The 19,629-nt window shown below is 43.6% G+C and overlaps 1 protein-coding gene across 2 annotated transcripts in view; it reads right to left on the bottom strand.

The window, feature by feature from the left end:
* Positions 1-19,629, bottom strand: part of LOC126481012 (uncharacterized) — a 513,788-nt gene that overhangs the window by 98,923 nt on the left and 395,236 nt on the right. For both annotated transcript variants that reach the window (XM_050104472.1, XM_050104479.1), the window contains one exon: positions 5,650-5,848. In XM_050104472.1, coding sequence (XP_049960429.1) covers positions 5,650-5,848 — 199 coding nt within the window. The remainder of the gene's footprint in view (positions 1-5,649; positions 5,849-19,629) is intronic.

Below are 19,629 nucleotides of genomic sequence, written 5' to 3'. Positions count from 1 at the left end.
ATGTCTATTCTGTCATTGTCTGCTAGATAAAACAAAATAGGCCTTTCTAATATTGTAGCAATTTTGTAACACACACCAAATAAACAAGACTGTTTTGGCACAAATGGTCATTTTTATAACATGACAGAATATAATCCACGAAGTACCAATATCAAATGACTATTAGACCTATTCCAAGCAAAAAGCCTTATGTTAGGCAATAGTTTCACATTTCATTTATATGCACCAGTTTCTCAAGCATGAGATTGAAAAGTATTACTAAGAAATTTTTATGCAAATTTGTAATAGTCTTATTCTTCCATAATATGTTTGATGTCCCTGTTTTTCATCAAAAAAAAAAAATGGTTCAAATGGCTCTGAGCATTATGGGACTCAACTGCTGTGGTCATAAGTCCCCTAGAACTTAGAACTACTTAAACCTAACTAACCTAAGGACAGCACACAACACCCAGCCATCACGAGGCAGAGAAAATCCCTGACCCCGCCGGGAATCGAACCCGGGAACCCGGGCGTGGGAAGCGAGAACGCTACCGCACGACCACGAGATGCGGGCCTGTTTCTTATCCTTCCTCATTCTAACAAATGATCTTGTCATCACCAATACTGTAGTTACTCCTCCCACTGTCAAAATCTGTTCGCCGATTCACTCCACTAACCCTGCCAGAATCACCACTTTAGTTATCCCGTAATTATCCTCTGGTTAGGCTTTGTTACATGGTCGTACAACACGTTTTCCACGTTACTTCCAGAACAGGACTTAAGCGGCTGCTGGCCAGTGACTGTACAACTGGTCCTTACTAGTGTAGCGACCTCACCAAAAATTTTCTGTCAAAATTTCATTTTCTTGGATACACCAAGAAGATAATATGTAATCTTTCTCACCTGTTATTCCTGTTAGTCGTTTATTTCCATTCTGGTAGTCTGAATCTATGGATTTCGCTAGTAATTATAACAACGCTGATCATTCACAAACCCAATCAACGACATAATCAGACAGCGATTGGCATTCATCTGTTTGGTTTTACTCTACTCAGTTCGTATAGCCCCATCCCCTTTTGTCTGCGGAAAGTTTATTTCTAGATGCAACAAGGATTCTTATGACAGAGACATCACGTACACTATGTACGCATACAAAAATCAACTTATGATACATTCAGAAATCAACTTAAAATGTGTTCAAAAATGTTCAGAAACCAACAGGTATACATTTCAAAATCATATGAATAATCGATAGACCAACGTGCGCTGGATGCTAGGCGCTTTGTGAAACAAGTTTTTATCCTCAAGAACATGAATTTGGCACCCCCTTTTCCTGGTAGCATCTAGCTGCTTGCTGCGACTGCTTGCACAGCCAACAGCCACATTCCTGTAGCCAGAAGTGGAAGAATCTACTGCTCAAACGTCATTCACAACTGTGCATGCGCATGAGCCCACTCGTAACTGCTGAAATGAATCTAATGTAAACAGTTGTGACTTCATGCTCATCGGAGTCAATTTCTTGTTATGAAGCATGCATAGTCTTCCTAAAGCCTTTGACACATTTTGCTGTTGGCAAATGCTTGCATAAGCACTGTGTGTCGTCATTGTATATGATGCATTTCCTTTGCAATTTAAGTTATTTTCATTTTTTTCTCTTGTTTATGTTTCATTGTTGAAGTATTATTATGCAGTAGTGGGATACAGTAATATCCTCTGTTAGAGTATCGGTTCTTACCAGTCAAAATTAAAAAAATTTAACTGAAAACTAAAACAATGAAAAATTCCCTGAATTCTAAAAAATTCCAGGGTTTTTCCCAGTTTTGTCCCGGATGAAAAAATTTCTGGGTTTTTCTCAGATCTCCTGGTTGTCCTGGTTCGTATACACCCTGTGAACATTTAAAGCAAGCTGCCAATCTTTGCTCCAATTTGAAATCATATCAAAATGTAACTGAATTTCAGACAGTACTTCATTATAGGTCACTGCATTATCAAAAAAAAGTCTGCGGTTACTACTGTCTGCAAGATCCCTGAGGCACAACTGAATTTACTTCAACATCTGATGATGACTTTTCATATAAGATGACACGCTGTGTCCTACCTCCCAACCAGTCTTCAATCCAGTCACAAAGTTCACTTGATACCCCATTCGATCGAACTTCTGATAATAAACATAAGTGTGGTACCGAGTCAAATAATTTTAGGAAATCAAGCAATACAACATCTACCAGATTGCCTTGATCCAGAGCTATCAGTACGTCATGTGAGAAAAGGGCAATTTGGGTTTCACGTGATTGTGGATTTCAAAATCCATGCTGGTTCGCACTGAGGAGGTCGTTCTGTTCAAGACACCTCATTGTGTTTGAGCTCACAATATGTTCTAAGATTCTACAAGAAATTGATGTCAAGGATATTGGACAGTAGTTTTGTGGATCACTTCCACAACCCTACTTGTAGATGGGTGTCACCTGAGCTTTCTTTCCAAGCACTGCGCACAGTTTTTTGTTCAAGGGATCTATGATAGATTGTAGTTGGAAGAATGGCTAAAACAGCTGCAAATTCAGTACAGAAGCAGACAGGGATTCCATCAGAACCTGGGGCTTTGTTCAATTTTAATGACTTGAGCTGTTTTTCAACACCAGTGGCACTAATACATATTTCATTTGCCTTTTCAGTAGTGCAATGATTAAATTGGGGCAGTTCTCCTAGGTTTTCCTTTGTAAAGGAACATTTGAAAACAGAGTTTAGCATTTCAGATTTTTTTGCTATCTTTCATTTGAGTTCCAGTCTCATTCTTCAAGGACTGGACACTAACTTTGGTGTCACTAACTGCCTTCACATACAGACAGAATTTCTTTGGGTTCTGTGAAAGGTCACTTAACAATATTATGCTATGGTAGTTACTGAAGGCATCATGGATTAATCTATTGACAACCAAATGAGTTTCATTCAGCATTTCTCTACCTACAGCCCTACATTTTGTTTTACACCTATTATGCAGTAATCTCTATTTCTTTAGAAATTTCTTTACAGTGACTGTATACAATGGAGGTTCTCTCCCATTATGAACTGTTCTACTGGGTACACATCTGTCCACTGCATGGTCAACTAACATTTGAACTTTAGCCATAGTTTCTCTGCACACTCCTGCCATGTGCAGAAAGTTTCACGCTCCTCATTGAGATACAACACTACTGATTTTTTTAATCTAGTTTACTGAACATATATATCTTTTGCATGGTTTGGTTGTCCTTTTCACTCTGGTAATCAATGCTGCCATGGCCACATCATGCTCATTGATACCAGCTACGATAAGGGCATCCTTAAAGAGGTCTGGTCTGTTTGTTGCCAGTAGAGCCAATATATTTCCATCATGAGTAAGGTTCCTAACTATCTCGTCTAGGTACTTTTGAGAGAAGATAATTAGTAAAATTTCACAAGGTGTCTTAACAGGTCCACCACTAACAAAAATGTAGCTTCCGAAAATTCTCACACACACACACACGTTTATTTGCGCTGACATACAATGTAATTCAGGAATGATTATTCTTTGGCACAACAAGGAACCACAAAATGCTGATTTACTATGAAGTAAGCTTTTTTTTTGTATACACTCATACTGGTAACTTACAAAAATATAGTTTGGTAAGCACCCAAAAATTTTCAAAAATAACCTATTTCGTAATTGTACAATGACTTTAGACAATGGTTGCTTTGAATGAGCATAGGCCCACAATTCTCAAAAAATTTAAAAGAACACAATTAAGCTTAAGCCTAAGATTGACAACAGTAGTACAAATTTATCGTGGCACTCTTGAATGTTTGAAATTTCACAATATGTCACAATACAACCATCCCTCAGCTGTTTCTGTGCACGCTTCTACAATGGCATGCTGAAGAAGAACACTGAGGCATGAGTTTATCTCAGTCATAAATCACGAAATGTGCAGCACCAACCAAACACATTCTCTGCCTGTTGCAGCTAACTTATGCTTGAGGAATTGAATTAGTTGTGACACAGAACAATTATTCCAAAATAGAAAAGAACCGTGCATACTGTATATACAGAACAGTATTGATGCACTACAACAACTGCTCAAAGTAGCAACCACCAACATTATTACAGACATCAGACCTATTAAGCATGCTTTGGTACACACACTCCATCCCACCTTGTCGTTTTTCAATTTCTAGTGCACAAGTCAGAATTTGTGCCAGCAGATCTTCCTCTGTCTCTATAGGAGTCTCGTTAATTAAACTTTGCAACAACCCCATAAGAAATAGTACACATTATCCTGTCTACCCCACTGCATACCAGCACAAGCAATTCAGACTTTCTCTTTACCTCAGCAAATGTGGACGCATTACACATCTGAATTGAAACCTTTGTAGCACAGAAACAGTACGTTTCTGGATACGGATCTCCAATCAAAATATTATGTACTCATTCCCATCTACAATGTATTTATGTAGCTTCTTTCAGATAGTATACTTCATTATAGATAACTGCATCATCTGCAAGAAGTCTGTAGTTACTGCTGTCTGCAAGGTCATTAATACACAACATGAACAGAAAGGGTCCCAACACACTTCCACCTGAAGTTACTTCTACATTTGACGTCAACTTTCCATTAAAGATAACATGTTGTGTCCTCCCTAAAATAAAGTCCTCAATGGTCACAAATTTCACTTGAGACCCCATATAATCATACTTTTGACAATAAGTGTATGTGTGGTACTGAGTCAAATGCTTTTGGGAATTCAACAAATGCTCCATCTACCTTACTGTCTTGATCCAAAGCTTTCGGTATGTCATGTGAGAAAACTGTGAATTGGATTTGATATGATTGACTTTTTCAGAATCCACACTGGTTGACAGAGGGGGTAATTCTACTAGAGATATCTCATTACATTTGAGCTCATAATATGTTCCAAGATTCGACAACAAATTGACGTCAAGAGTATTAGATGTCAATTTTGTAATCACACATGTTACCATTCTTGTAGACTGGTGTCACCTGTGCTTTCTCCCATCTACTGGGCACCATTCCTTGTTTGAGGGGTCTACACTACATTATAGTTAGAAGAGCGGCTAGCTCAGCCGCAAATTCGGTATGAAATCTGACAGGGATTCCATTGAGCCCTGGAGCATTACTTAATTTTAATGATTCAGCTGTTCCTCAACACTACAGACACTAATACTTACTTCATTAATCTTTTCAGTGAGATTAAATTGAGGGAATTCTCCTGGGTTTACCTATGCAAAGAAACATTCAAAATCAAAGTTAAGCATTTCAGCTGTTTATTTTCTACCAACAATATAACCATTTCTGTAAAGTAATCCAGCCAAACAGATACCGTCCTCTGGGTATGAAAAAACTGGGAGCCTCGCTGGTCATGAAAGTCATACTGAGTCCCTGACAATGACAATGGAGGCAGTCATCAATAGCTTGGGATATTATCTGAATCTGACATGGCAAGTAGATTGAGAACTTTTTATCCAATGACTTCCATTATGAAATATTTTGTAACCATAAGGATATTTTTGTCTGAGGTGGTAATGAAAATTTGGGTTACAGTCACACGGGATGCATTAATTTGTACAGCATTTGCTGTCTTTAATTAGAAAATATATTATCTTCACAAACTTATTAACTTAGTAAATATTCTAACCTGTGGTATGTTGGCACTTGAACCAGACTGTTGTAGAGAATGCAGTACATTTCCACTGGACTTCGAACTTTGCAGGGAGTGCAAAATATTTCCACTTGATTTGGAAGTCTGCAAATAATGTGAATGGCGATGATTTTCACGATGTGCATGATTGTGACAGTGGGTGCTGTTGAGAGTGGATGGTAAATTAATACTTGACCTGCAAACAACAAATTTCAGCATTAATAATATTATTACCATTATTATTATTATTATTATTATTATTATTATTATTAAGAACGATAAAAACCCTTAAGCTTTGTGAAAAATATGGCTACAACACACCTGATTTACACATCTTAAGAAAGCTTCTCCTTTCATAAAGTTGCTGAATGTATACTGGAAGATGCCTAGGAAAGGCTATAACATATATTAGTTGTTAGGGTTACTGTCAAGAGTAATTTTATTTAAAAATAAGAGGAAAGATACTTTCTTACAGACTTTCTTCCTAGTGGGCTCCACAGTCCTGAACTAAATGAAGGCAGAATTTTTTGACTTAGGCTGTATTTATTCACACCTATAAGGACAAAGAAGAGAGGTCTAAATAAATACAGCTTAAGTGGAAAGACACCACCATCATATAATCATTTCTTATTTTTCAAAATGGAAAAATGCCACAGTCATTTAATCATTTCTTATACTTCAAAATGAGGGGCACAATGAAATCTCTCATCTGACACAAGAAAATCCTGAAACAACTGACTACCAGTTTTATGGAAAGTGTCCAATCAGTACTGTGCTTTCTGACCGACATAAAAGCCTTTTTGCAAAATACTTAGAGGTAAAAAACAAGTTTATTTGTCGAGAAGCATTAAAAATGCTTAATGAAGCCTGTTTGTGAACCACGGTTTTCATGTAATACCATGGTAATGTTGAAGAATGATTTTCAAAATGACATGAACTGCTGAAACAGCAACTACAAATAAAAATATTAAAAAATCCATCATGCAGGAAACAGTTGGAGCTGTGTCTCAGTCACCCATAAAATTGCCTCATAGAAACCATAGAGAGGAATGTAGATGTAAGATGGTTTTTTCCAATTATTTAATCAGAAATTAATATCCTTAAGTCTCTTAAAAGTCCTACAGTAACCCACCGGTTACTACACCTACCACCCACAGTGGACATAAGTCAGAACACTATGGCAAGAGTAGTGTGCACAGACATTAAAACAGAGCGCCCACAACTGAGATGGTCACCAGGGGTAACCCTGCCACCGAGTGCCACCATCGGCTCCATTATGTGCACACGGCACTACACCAGTGATCCCTGATGTGGATAGTGTCTTTATAAGGGCATGCAAGGGCCTCCAGGCCCTCAGTTGTTATAGCTGTCTGAGATGCGTAAACTATTTTCATTTTATCCTTGTTTTTGTCCCTCCATGACCCAACAAATTGTTTCTAGTTAGAACACAAGTGGCAATGTCAAGGATCAGATTTTCGCTTGTTTCGGACACTGCAGTTTTTCTGCCATTTAGCTCTTCCACTGAGGGTTTACTCCAGTCACTTCTGCAACAGCAGCAAGCACATATGGCAGTGTTGCAAAGGTTGCTGGCTATACTGACTCAGGCTCAGCTGCCAGTTGTTCCCCCATCCCCCTGCCCTATGATAAATCCATGAAAGACTGGGACAGTCATGAAAAGTGGCACTGCTAACATTTCTTGACACTCCAGGTGATAAACACGGAGCTCTATTTCATTATCATGCATACTACCTTGTATGTATCACTTACTGTGCTAGGGCTTCCCTGCATGAACCAGCGCCACATTCTTTTGACCATGTGTGTACGATGCTGTCCTCTTATCACGACAAGTGTGTACTAAACTAGTCACTGCGTGTGGTGATTCTTTCCATATTGCAAACAGCTGCAATAATCGTACCAAGCTGGGGCAGCCAAACTTCATGGCCTCAGTCTTCAGTGTCGGTTCATCATGGCTAAGTCTCAGGAGTCTCATCACATGCAGACAGCATGGCATGAGAGAGAATCATTTGTTCAGTCACAGATATGGACATGTGTCAACGCGCCCTTCGGTTTGAGGATCCTATGTTGGGTTGGTTGGTTGTTTGAGGTTTAAGGGACCAAACAGCAAGGTCATCAGTCCCTTGTTTCAAATATGGTCCATTCCGCTAATTGGACATCTCAAGAAAGTCAGAACAATAAAAGGGAAAAAGCTAAAAATGTAAAAGGGCAGTCATGTTGTCAATGGTAAAAACAAAATGAGGGAAGTCAGCAAGAGAACGAACCCAACACTATGCTGAAGCAGCATAGGCAAGACCACCTGTGACTTAAAAGGTGCAACCGCTAGAATGTAGAAGTATGTATGGGAAAAGGAGACTAACCAGTCCTTAAAAAAAAGAAGGTAAAAACAGAGTAAAAGGGGAAGAAAAGAGGATCTCGGTCAGGGAGGTGAATCGGGAATCTCCGAACACAGCATACAGAGGGAGACACCCAAACACTCACCGCCCTGCCCCAACACCAGAGAGAGATTAAAAACCTTAAAACTGAGAATAAAAACCACTTTCCTGGAGGAAACCGAGAACCAGAGAGACCATCCGGGAATTGTCAGCCAACATCAAAGGTAAAGTGTAGGGGAGTCTGTACTTAGCATGCAGAGCCAAAAGAAGGGGGCATTCAACCAAAATGTGGGCTACTGACTGGAAGGCTCCACAACCACAAAGTGGGGGTGGTTCATCACGCAAAAGAAAACCATGGGTCAGCCTGGTATGGCCAATGCGGAGACGACAGTGTGGTCGAGTCCTTTCGGGAGAGGCGCAAGGAAGAACGCCACGAGCCTGGTGTCACCTTAATTGCACAAAGTTTATTAGACAGGGGAGTAGCCTCCCAAGAATTGGCCCATGACTGTGCGAAGTGGGATTTGATATGAAGCTGTAAATCCGCTGCAGGAGGGGTTACAGAAAACGGGGGGTTAGTGACTGCTCCCCCAGCGAGCTCATTACCCGGGATACGCACATGGCCAGGGACCCAAAAGAAGTCAATGGAACAAGCAGCACGGTGAATATCAGCGAGATGGTCATGGATGGCAGAGACCAAGGGCGCGAAAAACACCGGTCAATAGCAAGAAGGCACTCATCGAGTCCGTACATAACAAAACGCAGTTGTGTTGGGACTGTTTCATAAAGGTAAGGGCCTGGGAAATTGCCATCAATTCCGCAGTAAACACCCCACATGTAGGTGGCAGCAGATGATTTGCCGTTCCAACAGAGGACGTGAAGGCATACCCCACATTATCAGCAAATTTAGAGCCATCAGTGTAAAAAACAACAGCATCCCGAAACTCCCATAAAATTTGGTGGAAAAAGGAACGGAACACCACCGGGTGGATGGAATCTTTTGGACCTTGGTGGAGATCCATCCAAATTCGAGGCCAAGGAACTAACCAAGGGGGGGTGGAGGGGATGGAGCGAGGAAGACAGGACAAAGAAGGTAGCTGAAAATCATGGCAAAGAGACGCAAGGCAGAGCCCAACCGGTAAACCCGCCTGTGGGCGGGAGTCGGGTGGGCGATGTCCATGGTCTGGGAACGGGATAGAATAGGAAGGATGAGTGGGAGAGGAACGGATAGTGAGTGCATAAGATACCAGAAGCTGGGACCACCGAACGGAAAGGGGGGGGGGATCCCAGCTTCAACCAGAAGACTATCAACAGGGCTAGCAGGGAAGGCACCGGTGGCCAAACGGATACCACGATGGTGGACTGGATCCAGCACGTGCAGTGTGAAAGGAGCAGCTGAACTATAAACTTGACAACCATAGTCCAAGTGAGATAGAACTAGAGCACAATAAAGACGGAGGAGGAGGGAATGGTCCGCACCCCAAGAGGAGTGGGCAAGGAAGTGAAGGACATCGAGTTTACAGAAACATCCTACCTTCTGGAGTCTGATATGGGGCAACCAAGTGAGCTTGTTATCGAAAAGAAGACCCAGGAAATGAAACTGTGGGACCACAGGCAATCGTTGTGCATCGAGATAGAGCTTTGGATCAGGGTGGATCAAAGTAGGGTGACAGAAGTGGACCACCCGCAATTTTGAAGGAGAGAATTGAAACCCGTGTGAGAGGGTCCATATAGCTCCCTGGAGCAGTCGTTCTGCAGATGCCATCGAGGAGGAACTAACCCAAATGCAGAAATCATCCACATACAGGGCAGGGGCGACCAAGGGACCGAAAGAAGCCACAAGTCCATCGATAGCAATGAGGAAAAGAAGGACACTCAACACAGAACCCTGTGGGATGCCCGTCTCCTGGGTCCGTGGAGAACTAAAAACAGTACCAACTCGAACTCTGAATGACCGATGGAACAGGAACTGGCGGATAAAAATTGGGAGTGGGCCCCGAAGACCCCACTGATGAAGGGTAAGTAAGATGTGATGGCACCAGGCCGTGTCATAGGCCTTGCAAAGGTCAAAAAACACTGCAACCAAATGGCGGCGCTGGGAAAAAGCCTGCCGAACTGCGGATTCCAAGCAAAGTAAATGATTGATAGGAGACCGTCCCTCTCGAAAGCCACACTGGTAAGGGGACAATAGATCCTGAGATTCGAGGACCAAATTGAGCCGACGAGCTACCATCCATTCAAGTAACTTACAAACAACATTGGTCAAGCTAAATGGCTGATAGCTGTCAACAGATAGGGGGTTCTTACCAGGCTTAAGGACAGGAACCAAGATGCTATCCCTCCACTGAGAAGGGAAGTCACCCTGGAGCCAGATACGGTTAAACACCCGAAGAAGATGGTGCCGTTGTGGAGCACTGAGGTGTTGAAGCAGTTGGTTATGAATGGAATCTGGGCCAGGGGCCGTATCATGAGAAGAAGATAGAGCAGAAAGAAATTCCCATTCAGTAAAAGGTCCGTTGTAAGATTCTGACTCACAAGGGGTGAAACATAAGGTGGAAGCTTCAGCCCGCTGTTTCTGGTGAAGCAAAGCAGCTGGTTAGGAGGCTGATGCTGATGCCACTGCAAACTGGGTCGCAAGATGTTCTGCAAGAACTAATGGGTCCGTACAAAGGCCATCTGGAAGGTGAAGGCCTGGGAGGGTGGACTGCCGATGGCAACCTTGGAGAGAGCGAAGTGTAGCCCATACCCGTGACAGAGGGACAGTAGAACCAAGGGAAGAAACGAATCGTTCCCAACATATCCGCTTGCTCTGTTTGATTAAATAACGGGCGGAGGCGTTTAAATGTAGTAAGGCTGGCTACGTATGGGTGCCTCTTAAAGTGTTGCAAAGCTCAACGGCAATCACGGATGGCAATGGCAATGGCCGTACTCCATCATGGGACTTGCCGGCGACGAAATGGCCCAGATGAGCGTGGGACAGCAAGGCTAGCAGCACGAACAATCGCGTCAGACACGTCACGTAGGACGTCATCAATACAACCCAACAAAGATGGAGAAAACACGACCTGTGCAGTGTATAGAGGCCAATCGGCACGTTGGAAAGACCAACGAGGTAACCTGTCCACCGGGGAGTGGGAAGGGAGCGAGATAATCAATGGGAAATGGTCACTATCACAAAGGTCGTCGTGTGGCGACCAGTGTAATGAAGGGAGGAGAGAGGGAGAAGAAAAAGAAAGATCAATGGCAGAAAAGGTACCATGATCGGCACTGAAATGAGTAGGGGAGCCATCATTAAGAAGGCACAAGTTGTGGTCTGCAATAAACTGGTCTATAAGAAGACCTTGTCTAGACGGAAAGGCACTGCCCCACAAGGGATGATGAGCATTAAAATCCCCAGGGAGGAGGAAGGGAGAAGGAAGTTGCTGAAGAAGGGCAGTTAAGGCAGCAGGTGTAAGAGTCCTGTCAGGAGGGAAATAAAGATTGCAAACTGTGACCGCAGAGTCTAAGTGGACCCTAACAGCAACCGCTTCCAATGTAGTTTGAAGAGGAATCCTCGTGCTAGCAATGTCTGTACGGACCAACGTACAAACGCCACCAGAAGCCCATAGGGGTCCGACCCGATTTTGACAGAAAACACGGAACCCATGGAGGGTCGGTGAGTGAGCATCAGTAAAATGAGATTCCTGGAGAACCACACAAGCTGCAGAGTAGGACAAAAGAAGGGATTTCAATTCTGAAAGGTGATGATAGTATCCATTACAATTCCATTGGAGAACCACAGAACAATGATTTAAATGGGGGCTGAACATGCTAAAGCCAGTCATACCGCTGGGTCCCCACCCATCACCGACAAGGAGGGGGCGACATCCATGAACGACAGGTCAGAATCCGGTTGTGAAGTCGGGGAAGGGACCTCTGGTGAAACCAGAGGCTCTTTGTCCCGGGACTTATGTTTCTTCCTCTTTTCAGGCTGAGATTGAGGAGGGCTGTGTAACATAAAGGAGCCAGCTGCAGCAAGATCAGGAACAGAAAGAGACCGGGCGACCTGGGGGCCGACAGACCACGGCTCTCGCAGTCGTCGTGCAGCAGCAGACCTTTGGCCTGGAAGGGGCATCCCGGGAGAGGCGCCCTCGACCGGCAGACGCCGAAGGAGTGGGACACTTCTCCGGCTGGGGAGGGGGAGCAACGCCCAGAGGAGAAGGTGTGGGAGCCGCAGGGGAGGGGGGGATGGAGAGGGGTCCGGGATGGGGGTAAGGAAGGGGGAGGAAGGGGTGAAGATGTAACCAAGGCGTAACTAGATGTCATGGACACAGGGTGAAGACGTGTATATTTCTTACGGGCCTCTGTGTAGGTTAAACGATCGAGGGACTTATACTCCTGTATCTTCTTTTCCTTCTTATATACTGGGCAATCTGGTGAACGTGGAGAATGACTACCATGACAATTTACACACACAGGAGGGGGAACACAGGGACTCCCCTCATGGAGTGGACGTCCACAGTCACCACAGAGAGGGGTCTGTGAACAGCGGGAAGACATGTGTCCAAAACGGAAGCACTTAAAACACCTCATAGGAGGTGGGATGTACGGCTTCACATCACATTGATAAACCATAATCTTAACTTTCTTAGGGAGGGTATCCTCTTCAAAGGCCAGGATAAAGGCACCAGTATCAATGCGATTGTCTTTAGTACCCTTCTGAACACGCTGAACAAAGTGAACACCCCGCTGTCCGAGATTGTCCCGAAGTTCCTCATCAATTTGAAGGATGAGGTCCCTGTGAAAAATTACACCTTGTACCATATTTAGAGACTGGTGGGGGGTAATGGACACAGGAATTGTGCCAAGATGGGTACAGGCACGAAGGGCCGCAGATTGGGCAGCTGAAGCAGTTTTGATCAGCAACGGACCCGACCGCATCTTGGTCAGGGAGTCCACTTCGCCAGACTTGTCTTCAATGTGTTCCGCAAAGAATAAAGGTTTGGTATTGGTGAAAGTATCTCCATCAGTCCTGTGCAAACTAGATAACGGGGGAAAGGTTTTGCCCCTAGCCGACAGGCCTGACCCTCTTCCCAGGGGGTAGCCATATAAGGGAAGGCCGAAGGGGCAAGAGAAGCAGCACTTGAAGAATCAGTTCCACGCAGAGAGACGGCTGCAGAAGAACGGCCAGAGTTCTGGACCCGTAAGCGTTTCATTTGCATAGCGTCCGCCCTGATACCACCCACTCCAATCAGGGGCTCTCCTCACGGGCGCCACCCAGCCACAGCACGGGCCGTCTGGCACGGCGGCCATTGCCGGGAGTTCCGATGCTCCAGGATGACGAGCAACCACTCCAAGGCATGCATGAGGAGGTCACAGCTCAGGTATCAGAAGTGTGATCCCTGTGTGTTCAGGGGGCTCAACCAAAAGGGTACATAGCGACCCCACCACACAGGCTGGCTACCGTGCTGGCTATGCACCCTAGCATCAGACGACGACGTGAAAGGAGAGGTGGAATGTACTAGGAGGGCGCACATCAGAGATACTAGGTAATGTGCTCTTCCCCAAATGGCTCACACTACGGAGGAGAAATTTTGTAATGGAGGTCAAACCCCAGAGGGGGACCAAGGAATGCCAAAAGGAGGAGATGATTACGCAACAAAGCCGAATTGTAAAACCAACAGAACCAGGAGGATATTGGGGGCCAACATAAGCAAGGACACCGAGAGAGGGAGAGGAGAGGGGGACGGGAAAGGAGCAAGGAGGGGAAAGGAGGGGAAGGGGAAAGGAGGGGAAGGGGAAAGGAGGGGAAGGGGAAAGAAATGCAGCCCTGGAGAGAAAGAAGGCTGCAATAGCTCGGGGACCCGTGCTCGCCACGCACGTATCCACAAAAGAGTTGTGGACCCCCTGGGGGACCTATGTTGGGAGAGGTTTTGAATACTGCACAGGTGTTCAGGATCTTCCGTGCCGTAGGCCACCAATTATAGGCTAGAGTGATGTCGCCATTGCCATTGTCAACAGCATGCAGCACCAGGACATGGAGCCTAGCACACTGTGGGACGAATAGGCTGTTGTACTTCCTTCATGTCCCTCATTTCATACAACACGAGCATGCACTCTGTCCCAAGCAGTGGGTTTCTTGCCATAAATGTATTCACCAGTGTCTGCAGGCTAAAACAAACCTTCCGCTGAAATGCATGTGATGGATAAGCCATTAATCCTACAATTCGACATATGGGCACTGTGCTCTTCTCAACTCACAAGCTGTATGGCGGGCTTCAGTCTCCACCACTGGCACACACTATGTGTCGAATGGTAAGCCATAACAAACAGCAGACTACTATTCTCAGTAAATTTATGCCTGATACGGTTTACAAGCCAGCTGTCTGTTCCATTATGTACTTGGTGGTTAATGATACAAGTACTCAAGATTTATTTTGGCTTAACATCACTAGGAGTGACAGACCGAAGTCCTCAAGTGAATGGGCTATGCCTTTAGTGATAAAAAAGAAGCAGTCCAGTCAGCTTTGGCTCTGTGGCTCACTATCAACGCACAGGCACTTGCAAACACATGCACTCCCTCTGGAGGAGTTGCTCACGAAGTAAGCTGCGGGCCAATTCTTTTTGAAAATCATCTTGGTTGACTCTACCTTCAGATTCCATTGGATGAATCATCAAAACAGTTGCTTATGGTTAATACACCTGGCCTGTATCATTATCAATGACTAATGATTGCGGTCGCTAATGTGCCTGCCGTCTTTCAACATTTTTTTTCAAACAGGTAATGATGACTGCCCCTCATTGCATTAACTATCTGGATGACATCATCATGACAGGTGCTACCACAGCGGATCACTTACGTAACATCTGTTCTTTACCCACTGATCTACAGGCATCAAATTTCATCTCAATTTTTTAAGACTCACTTTTTTTAGCCTTCCATTTTTTATTTTGGTCATAAAATTTCCTGGTAGGGCTTGTAGTCCACAGGAACCACACGTCATCACTATTACGGCTTTGTCCCATCTTTCGAACCTACAACAACTTAGGGCATTCCTTGGCAAAGAGGTGTATTACCACAAGTTTATTCCCACAGAGGCAACTACTGCTCAACCCTTTCATATGTTGCTTCAGAAAAGTGTTTCTTTTGTTGGCCTGCAGTCTGTGTGTATGCTTAAGGATAATTTTGACTCCACACCATGTCTTGCAACACTTCAACCTGGCAATCATCTGGAACTGGTAATAGACACATCCCAGTATGGATTGGAGGCAGTCATGGCCCATCATCATTCAGATGGCTCTGAACAACCTACCGCCTTAACACCAAAAACACTCAACTTGACTCAGTGCCATTATTCTCAGGTGGAAAACAAGCTCTTGATATTCTCTAAGCCCTAAAAAATTCCATGTGCTCTTGTGTGGTGCAAAATTTCATTTGATTACACACCATAAGCCCCTGGTTTCCATGTGGGGCCTGTCTTCAGTGTTGAACTCTGTTCTTCTTGCAGTGCAATTACGGTATCCATTTATGTCCCGTATCACAACATGCAAATGTGGTCGCTCTGTCCTGGCTCCCAGTGGGCTCTGATCCATTGCTTAACCAGGAGGAACAGTCTTCTTTTCAACTGGATACAGAGGCGAGGCACATGGTAGATGGCTTCCCCACCACCAGTTTCCATATCACCCCTGCCGCAGCAATGGGTCTAGTGCTCTGGCAGGTCATACGAATGATACAGTATAGGCAAGCCAACCATTGGATGGACTGGGCATTGGATTCACTTCAGAATTTTTGTATGTTGCACCATTGCTTCTCCCTCTTGAATGGTGTTATTCTCCTGTTGATAGAAGGGTTTATTCGCCCTGCACCACCGCCCCAGTGGCTCTGTGGCAGGAGGTCCGCCATTTATTACATCAGGATCACTGGAGGATTTTTCACACAAAACTGTTTGCACGCTACTACATGTTTTTCCATGGCATTGACTGGGACTAGAATACCTTGTCATGTTCAGTATGTGCTGCTGCAGATTGATTTTTTGCCATGGCTGGTCCTGACACTGCCTTTTTAAACATTTTCTGGTTACTGGCAGCTGATGCTTTTTCTTGTTTTCCTCATGTCATTCATTGTCCATCTGCAATGGCAGATTGGACTGTTAAGGACCTGTCAAAGATATATTTCACAGAAGGCTTGCCTTGCACCCTGGCTTCAGACAACAGTTCTCCATTTGTGTCACAATCTTTTGAGGACTTTTGTACACACAATGGAATTTACCACATCATGGCGTCTCCCTTTCATCCACAGTTGAACAGCAAGGTGTAACGTTTTGTCAGAATGTTTAAGACGTAGATGCACAAGCAAGTAGAATATTTCCTGGCAGAGGGGTTTTCACATAACATAGCAAACTGGGGCCAAGTGTCCCAGCAGCTCCTGCATGATTGTCAGTCATGGACGCTACTCAACCTCTTGGGGCCAGGCAGGCATCCCCAGCAGTCAGTTTTGTTGCCATTCACACACCAATTGGGCCAGGAGTTTGGGCAGCAACCTCACTGGATTCCAACTGTCATCCACATCACGCCAGTAGCCATGGCTTCATGGTGAGAACCATCCATGTCCTGTGAGTGCTGTGCCTTTACCGCTTGAACCAAAGATACTCATTGCATGCAACCGAAACTAGCTGCATCCCAGGATGGGTCCAGGGCCTCTACTCGGGCCACGGTCCTGGCACCTTGCTCTTGGTTGACCCTGGCTATTCTGGGGGTGATGTAGATTTAGTTGTGCAGTTGCACGTTTTTTCAGCATCAACAGTGGGTTTGTTTTCTGTGGCCAGTGCTCACACTTCTCACTGCACGGAGTGCGGAAGAAGTCTCATCTCCATTGCTAGTATCTCCTCTGCATTATGCCATCATCACTGCATGCACTTTCATCTGAAAGCATCGATCCAGGCGGATCGAGATCTTCATGCACCTTTGGCTGTCATCCCTGGCAACACCATCTATACCATGGAAATCTCTTCAGTCACAGCATCTCTGACACAATACCTTGTGTCCCTCCTCCCCCTCTCCCCAACCCCAGAAGTCAGAAACTGTGTGCAACAATACTCATCCAACCCAATGACACCCTTCATCACTCTATAGTCCAGGTTTTATTGCTTTTCATGTTACAGGCATTTCCATTACTTACTGGTGGTTTTGGAATTCCATCTCACCCTGAAATTCCCAACTTATGGAGCCCCCTTCATGTTTTTCCAGTGCTGACATGGTTCATAAGAGTGACATTCATTTCTGCAGTGACTACTGTAGCCTTCATTGTCTTATTTTTCACCACAATCCTCTTCAATTACTATCCATCACAACCATTCAACACACACTTTTGTACATGTTGTGACTTAGCAGATGTTTTTTCCACTTTTCCTGTATGCGATATACGGTGTCTGTTGACACACCAAACACTTTGGCTACCTTGGTTATGATAGAACTCATATTACCAGCACCAACAATTTGCCAATGTTCAAATTCACTTAGCTCTGACATAATGCATTCAAAATTACACAGAAAACTGTGCTGGTCACCACTGACACTTGCAACATGTTGAGGAAATTGCACAGGTGCCATTCATGCTCAATCAATCACAACCTGGAGGCTTAGTTAGCACTGGTTTTTATGTGCAAACACGCATTTCTCACAGCATTCCCATATATTTGCACAGCCCCAGTAAGCACGGGGAATGATTATCTCTAATACAAGCAATGCCATATTGTTAGATACTGTGTTGTTATAAAGAGTAAAAGGTTTATGCTAGGCACAAAACCAAGCAACGTGGTGGTGTGTGAGGACAGCAAGTCTAATCCCCATCCAGACATAGGTTTCCTATTGTTTACCTAAAATCACCAAAACAAATTACAGGATGGTTTCTTTGAAAAGGACATGGCCAATTTCCTTCCCTATCCTCTCCCAATCTGAGCATGTGTACCATCTCTAAAGAACTTGTTGCTGACAGCACATTAAACACTAATCCTCCTCCCCTCATAGGGAAAATGCAAAGAGGTCTCACAATAAACAAAACTTGTTTGCAACATTTTTAAGACTTTGTAATCCCATGACCTGTACCATTAATGGTTTGTTATAGTGAAGGTGAAACCGAAAAACTTGATCACAAATTACGAAACTAAAAACTGAACAAAACAATGACACTACCACGGTGTATATGTATGGGGGAGGGTGTGGGGGAGGGATATTTTTCAGTTAAAAATACACTTTCTCCTGAGTGAAAATACACTGTACCTGGGTGAAAATACATTTTTTCTGTGTTAAGTGACAATATGCTTTCCCATTGGGGCTATAAAACTTATCAGTCCATTCACTGGTAAAGGTTTCAGCCATCGATATAGAACTTCCCAGCACTTTAGGAAATGAAACCCAGCAAAACACAATGCATTTTGGGGCAATATTTGATGTGCAGCAACATGTACACCACATATTTTCATATCACAAGTGTAACAAATACAGCACAGTAGCTTCCAAGGCAGTTTTTTGATGTATAATTAAACTTTATGCATCGTTATTGCATAACTTGAGATCTATGAAAGAACTAAAATAAATACGAAAAACTAACCTTTAAGATTTTTTGATCATGAGTGACCTAAACACAAACGTTCAGGTAAAATTTTAAATAATGGCATAAATAGCTGTTCTTCTCGGCCCAAAATTTGTCCAAGTGGCTGGTCCACAAAGTGTTAAGTTTTCAATGAGAATCAAATGCTCCTTGATTTAAGAAATTCACCACACATTCTTGCATGTAACACAATTCATGTGGTGTAAAAGTAAATTTACTTTGAAACTAATGTTTCTCAAACCATCATTCCCAATATTTTTCCGCAACCTGTTAGAAATGTAAACAGTTGTGGCATCCTACTCACTGAAAGCAGTCTGTTGTTACAAAGTACAGCATAGTATTCATCCTAAAACCTCTGACACATTTTGCTGTAGGCACAGGCTTATCCTGCAGTAGCAGGCTAAAGTAAAAGTCTTTGATCACTTTTTTCAAGCCAAAATTTAAAAAAATATAACTGAGAACTAAAACAATGACAAATACTTGGAATTCTAAAAAAATTCTGGGTTTCTTCCCAGCTGAAAAAATTCCTGTGTTTCTTCCAGATTTCCCATGGCGTATACACTCTGCACTATAAAATGCATTTCTCTTCATCTAGGTGAAACTAAAACATTTTTCTTAATTGTTATTTATTATATTCAATGGGCTGCAATAAGGAAGGAAGATAAGAGTTTAACCTTCTGTCACAGGAGAGGTCATTAGAGACGGAAGGTAGGTAGGTCGGTCGATCGGTCAGTGTTTAACATTAACATAGAGGTCATTAGAGACTGAGCATACGCTTTGAATGTTTCAAGAATGGTAAAGGGAATTGGCCAAGCTCTTTCAATGGAACCATCCTGACATCTGCTTGGAGAGATTTAGGGAAATCATGGAAAAGTTGAATCTGGATCGCTTGATGTGGATTTAAATCATCGTCCTCACCAATGCAAGCCCAGTGTGCTTACAACAGTGCCACCTCATTAGATTTGGAGTATGTGGTTGGATTGAAGGAAGTACGGAGAAAAA

The sequence above is a fragment of the Schistocerca serialis genome, chromosome 1 (genome assembly GCF_023864345.2).
Source record: "Schistocerca serialis cubense isolate TAMUIC-IGC-003099 chromosome 1, iqSchSeri2.2, whole genome shotgun sequence".
Taxonomy (NCBI): Eukaryota; Metazoa; Arthropoda; class Insecta; order Orthoptera; family Acrididae; genus Schistocerca; species Schistocerca serialis.
Note: the sequence above shows the minus strand (reverse complement) of the source record. Positions and strands in the feature narration are given on the sequence as shown.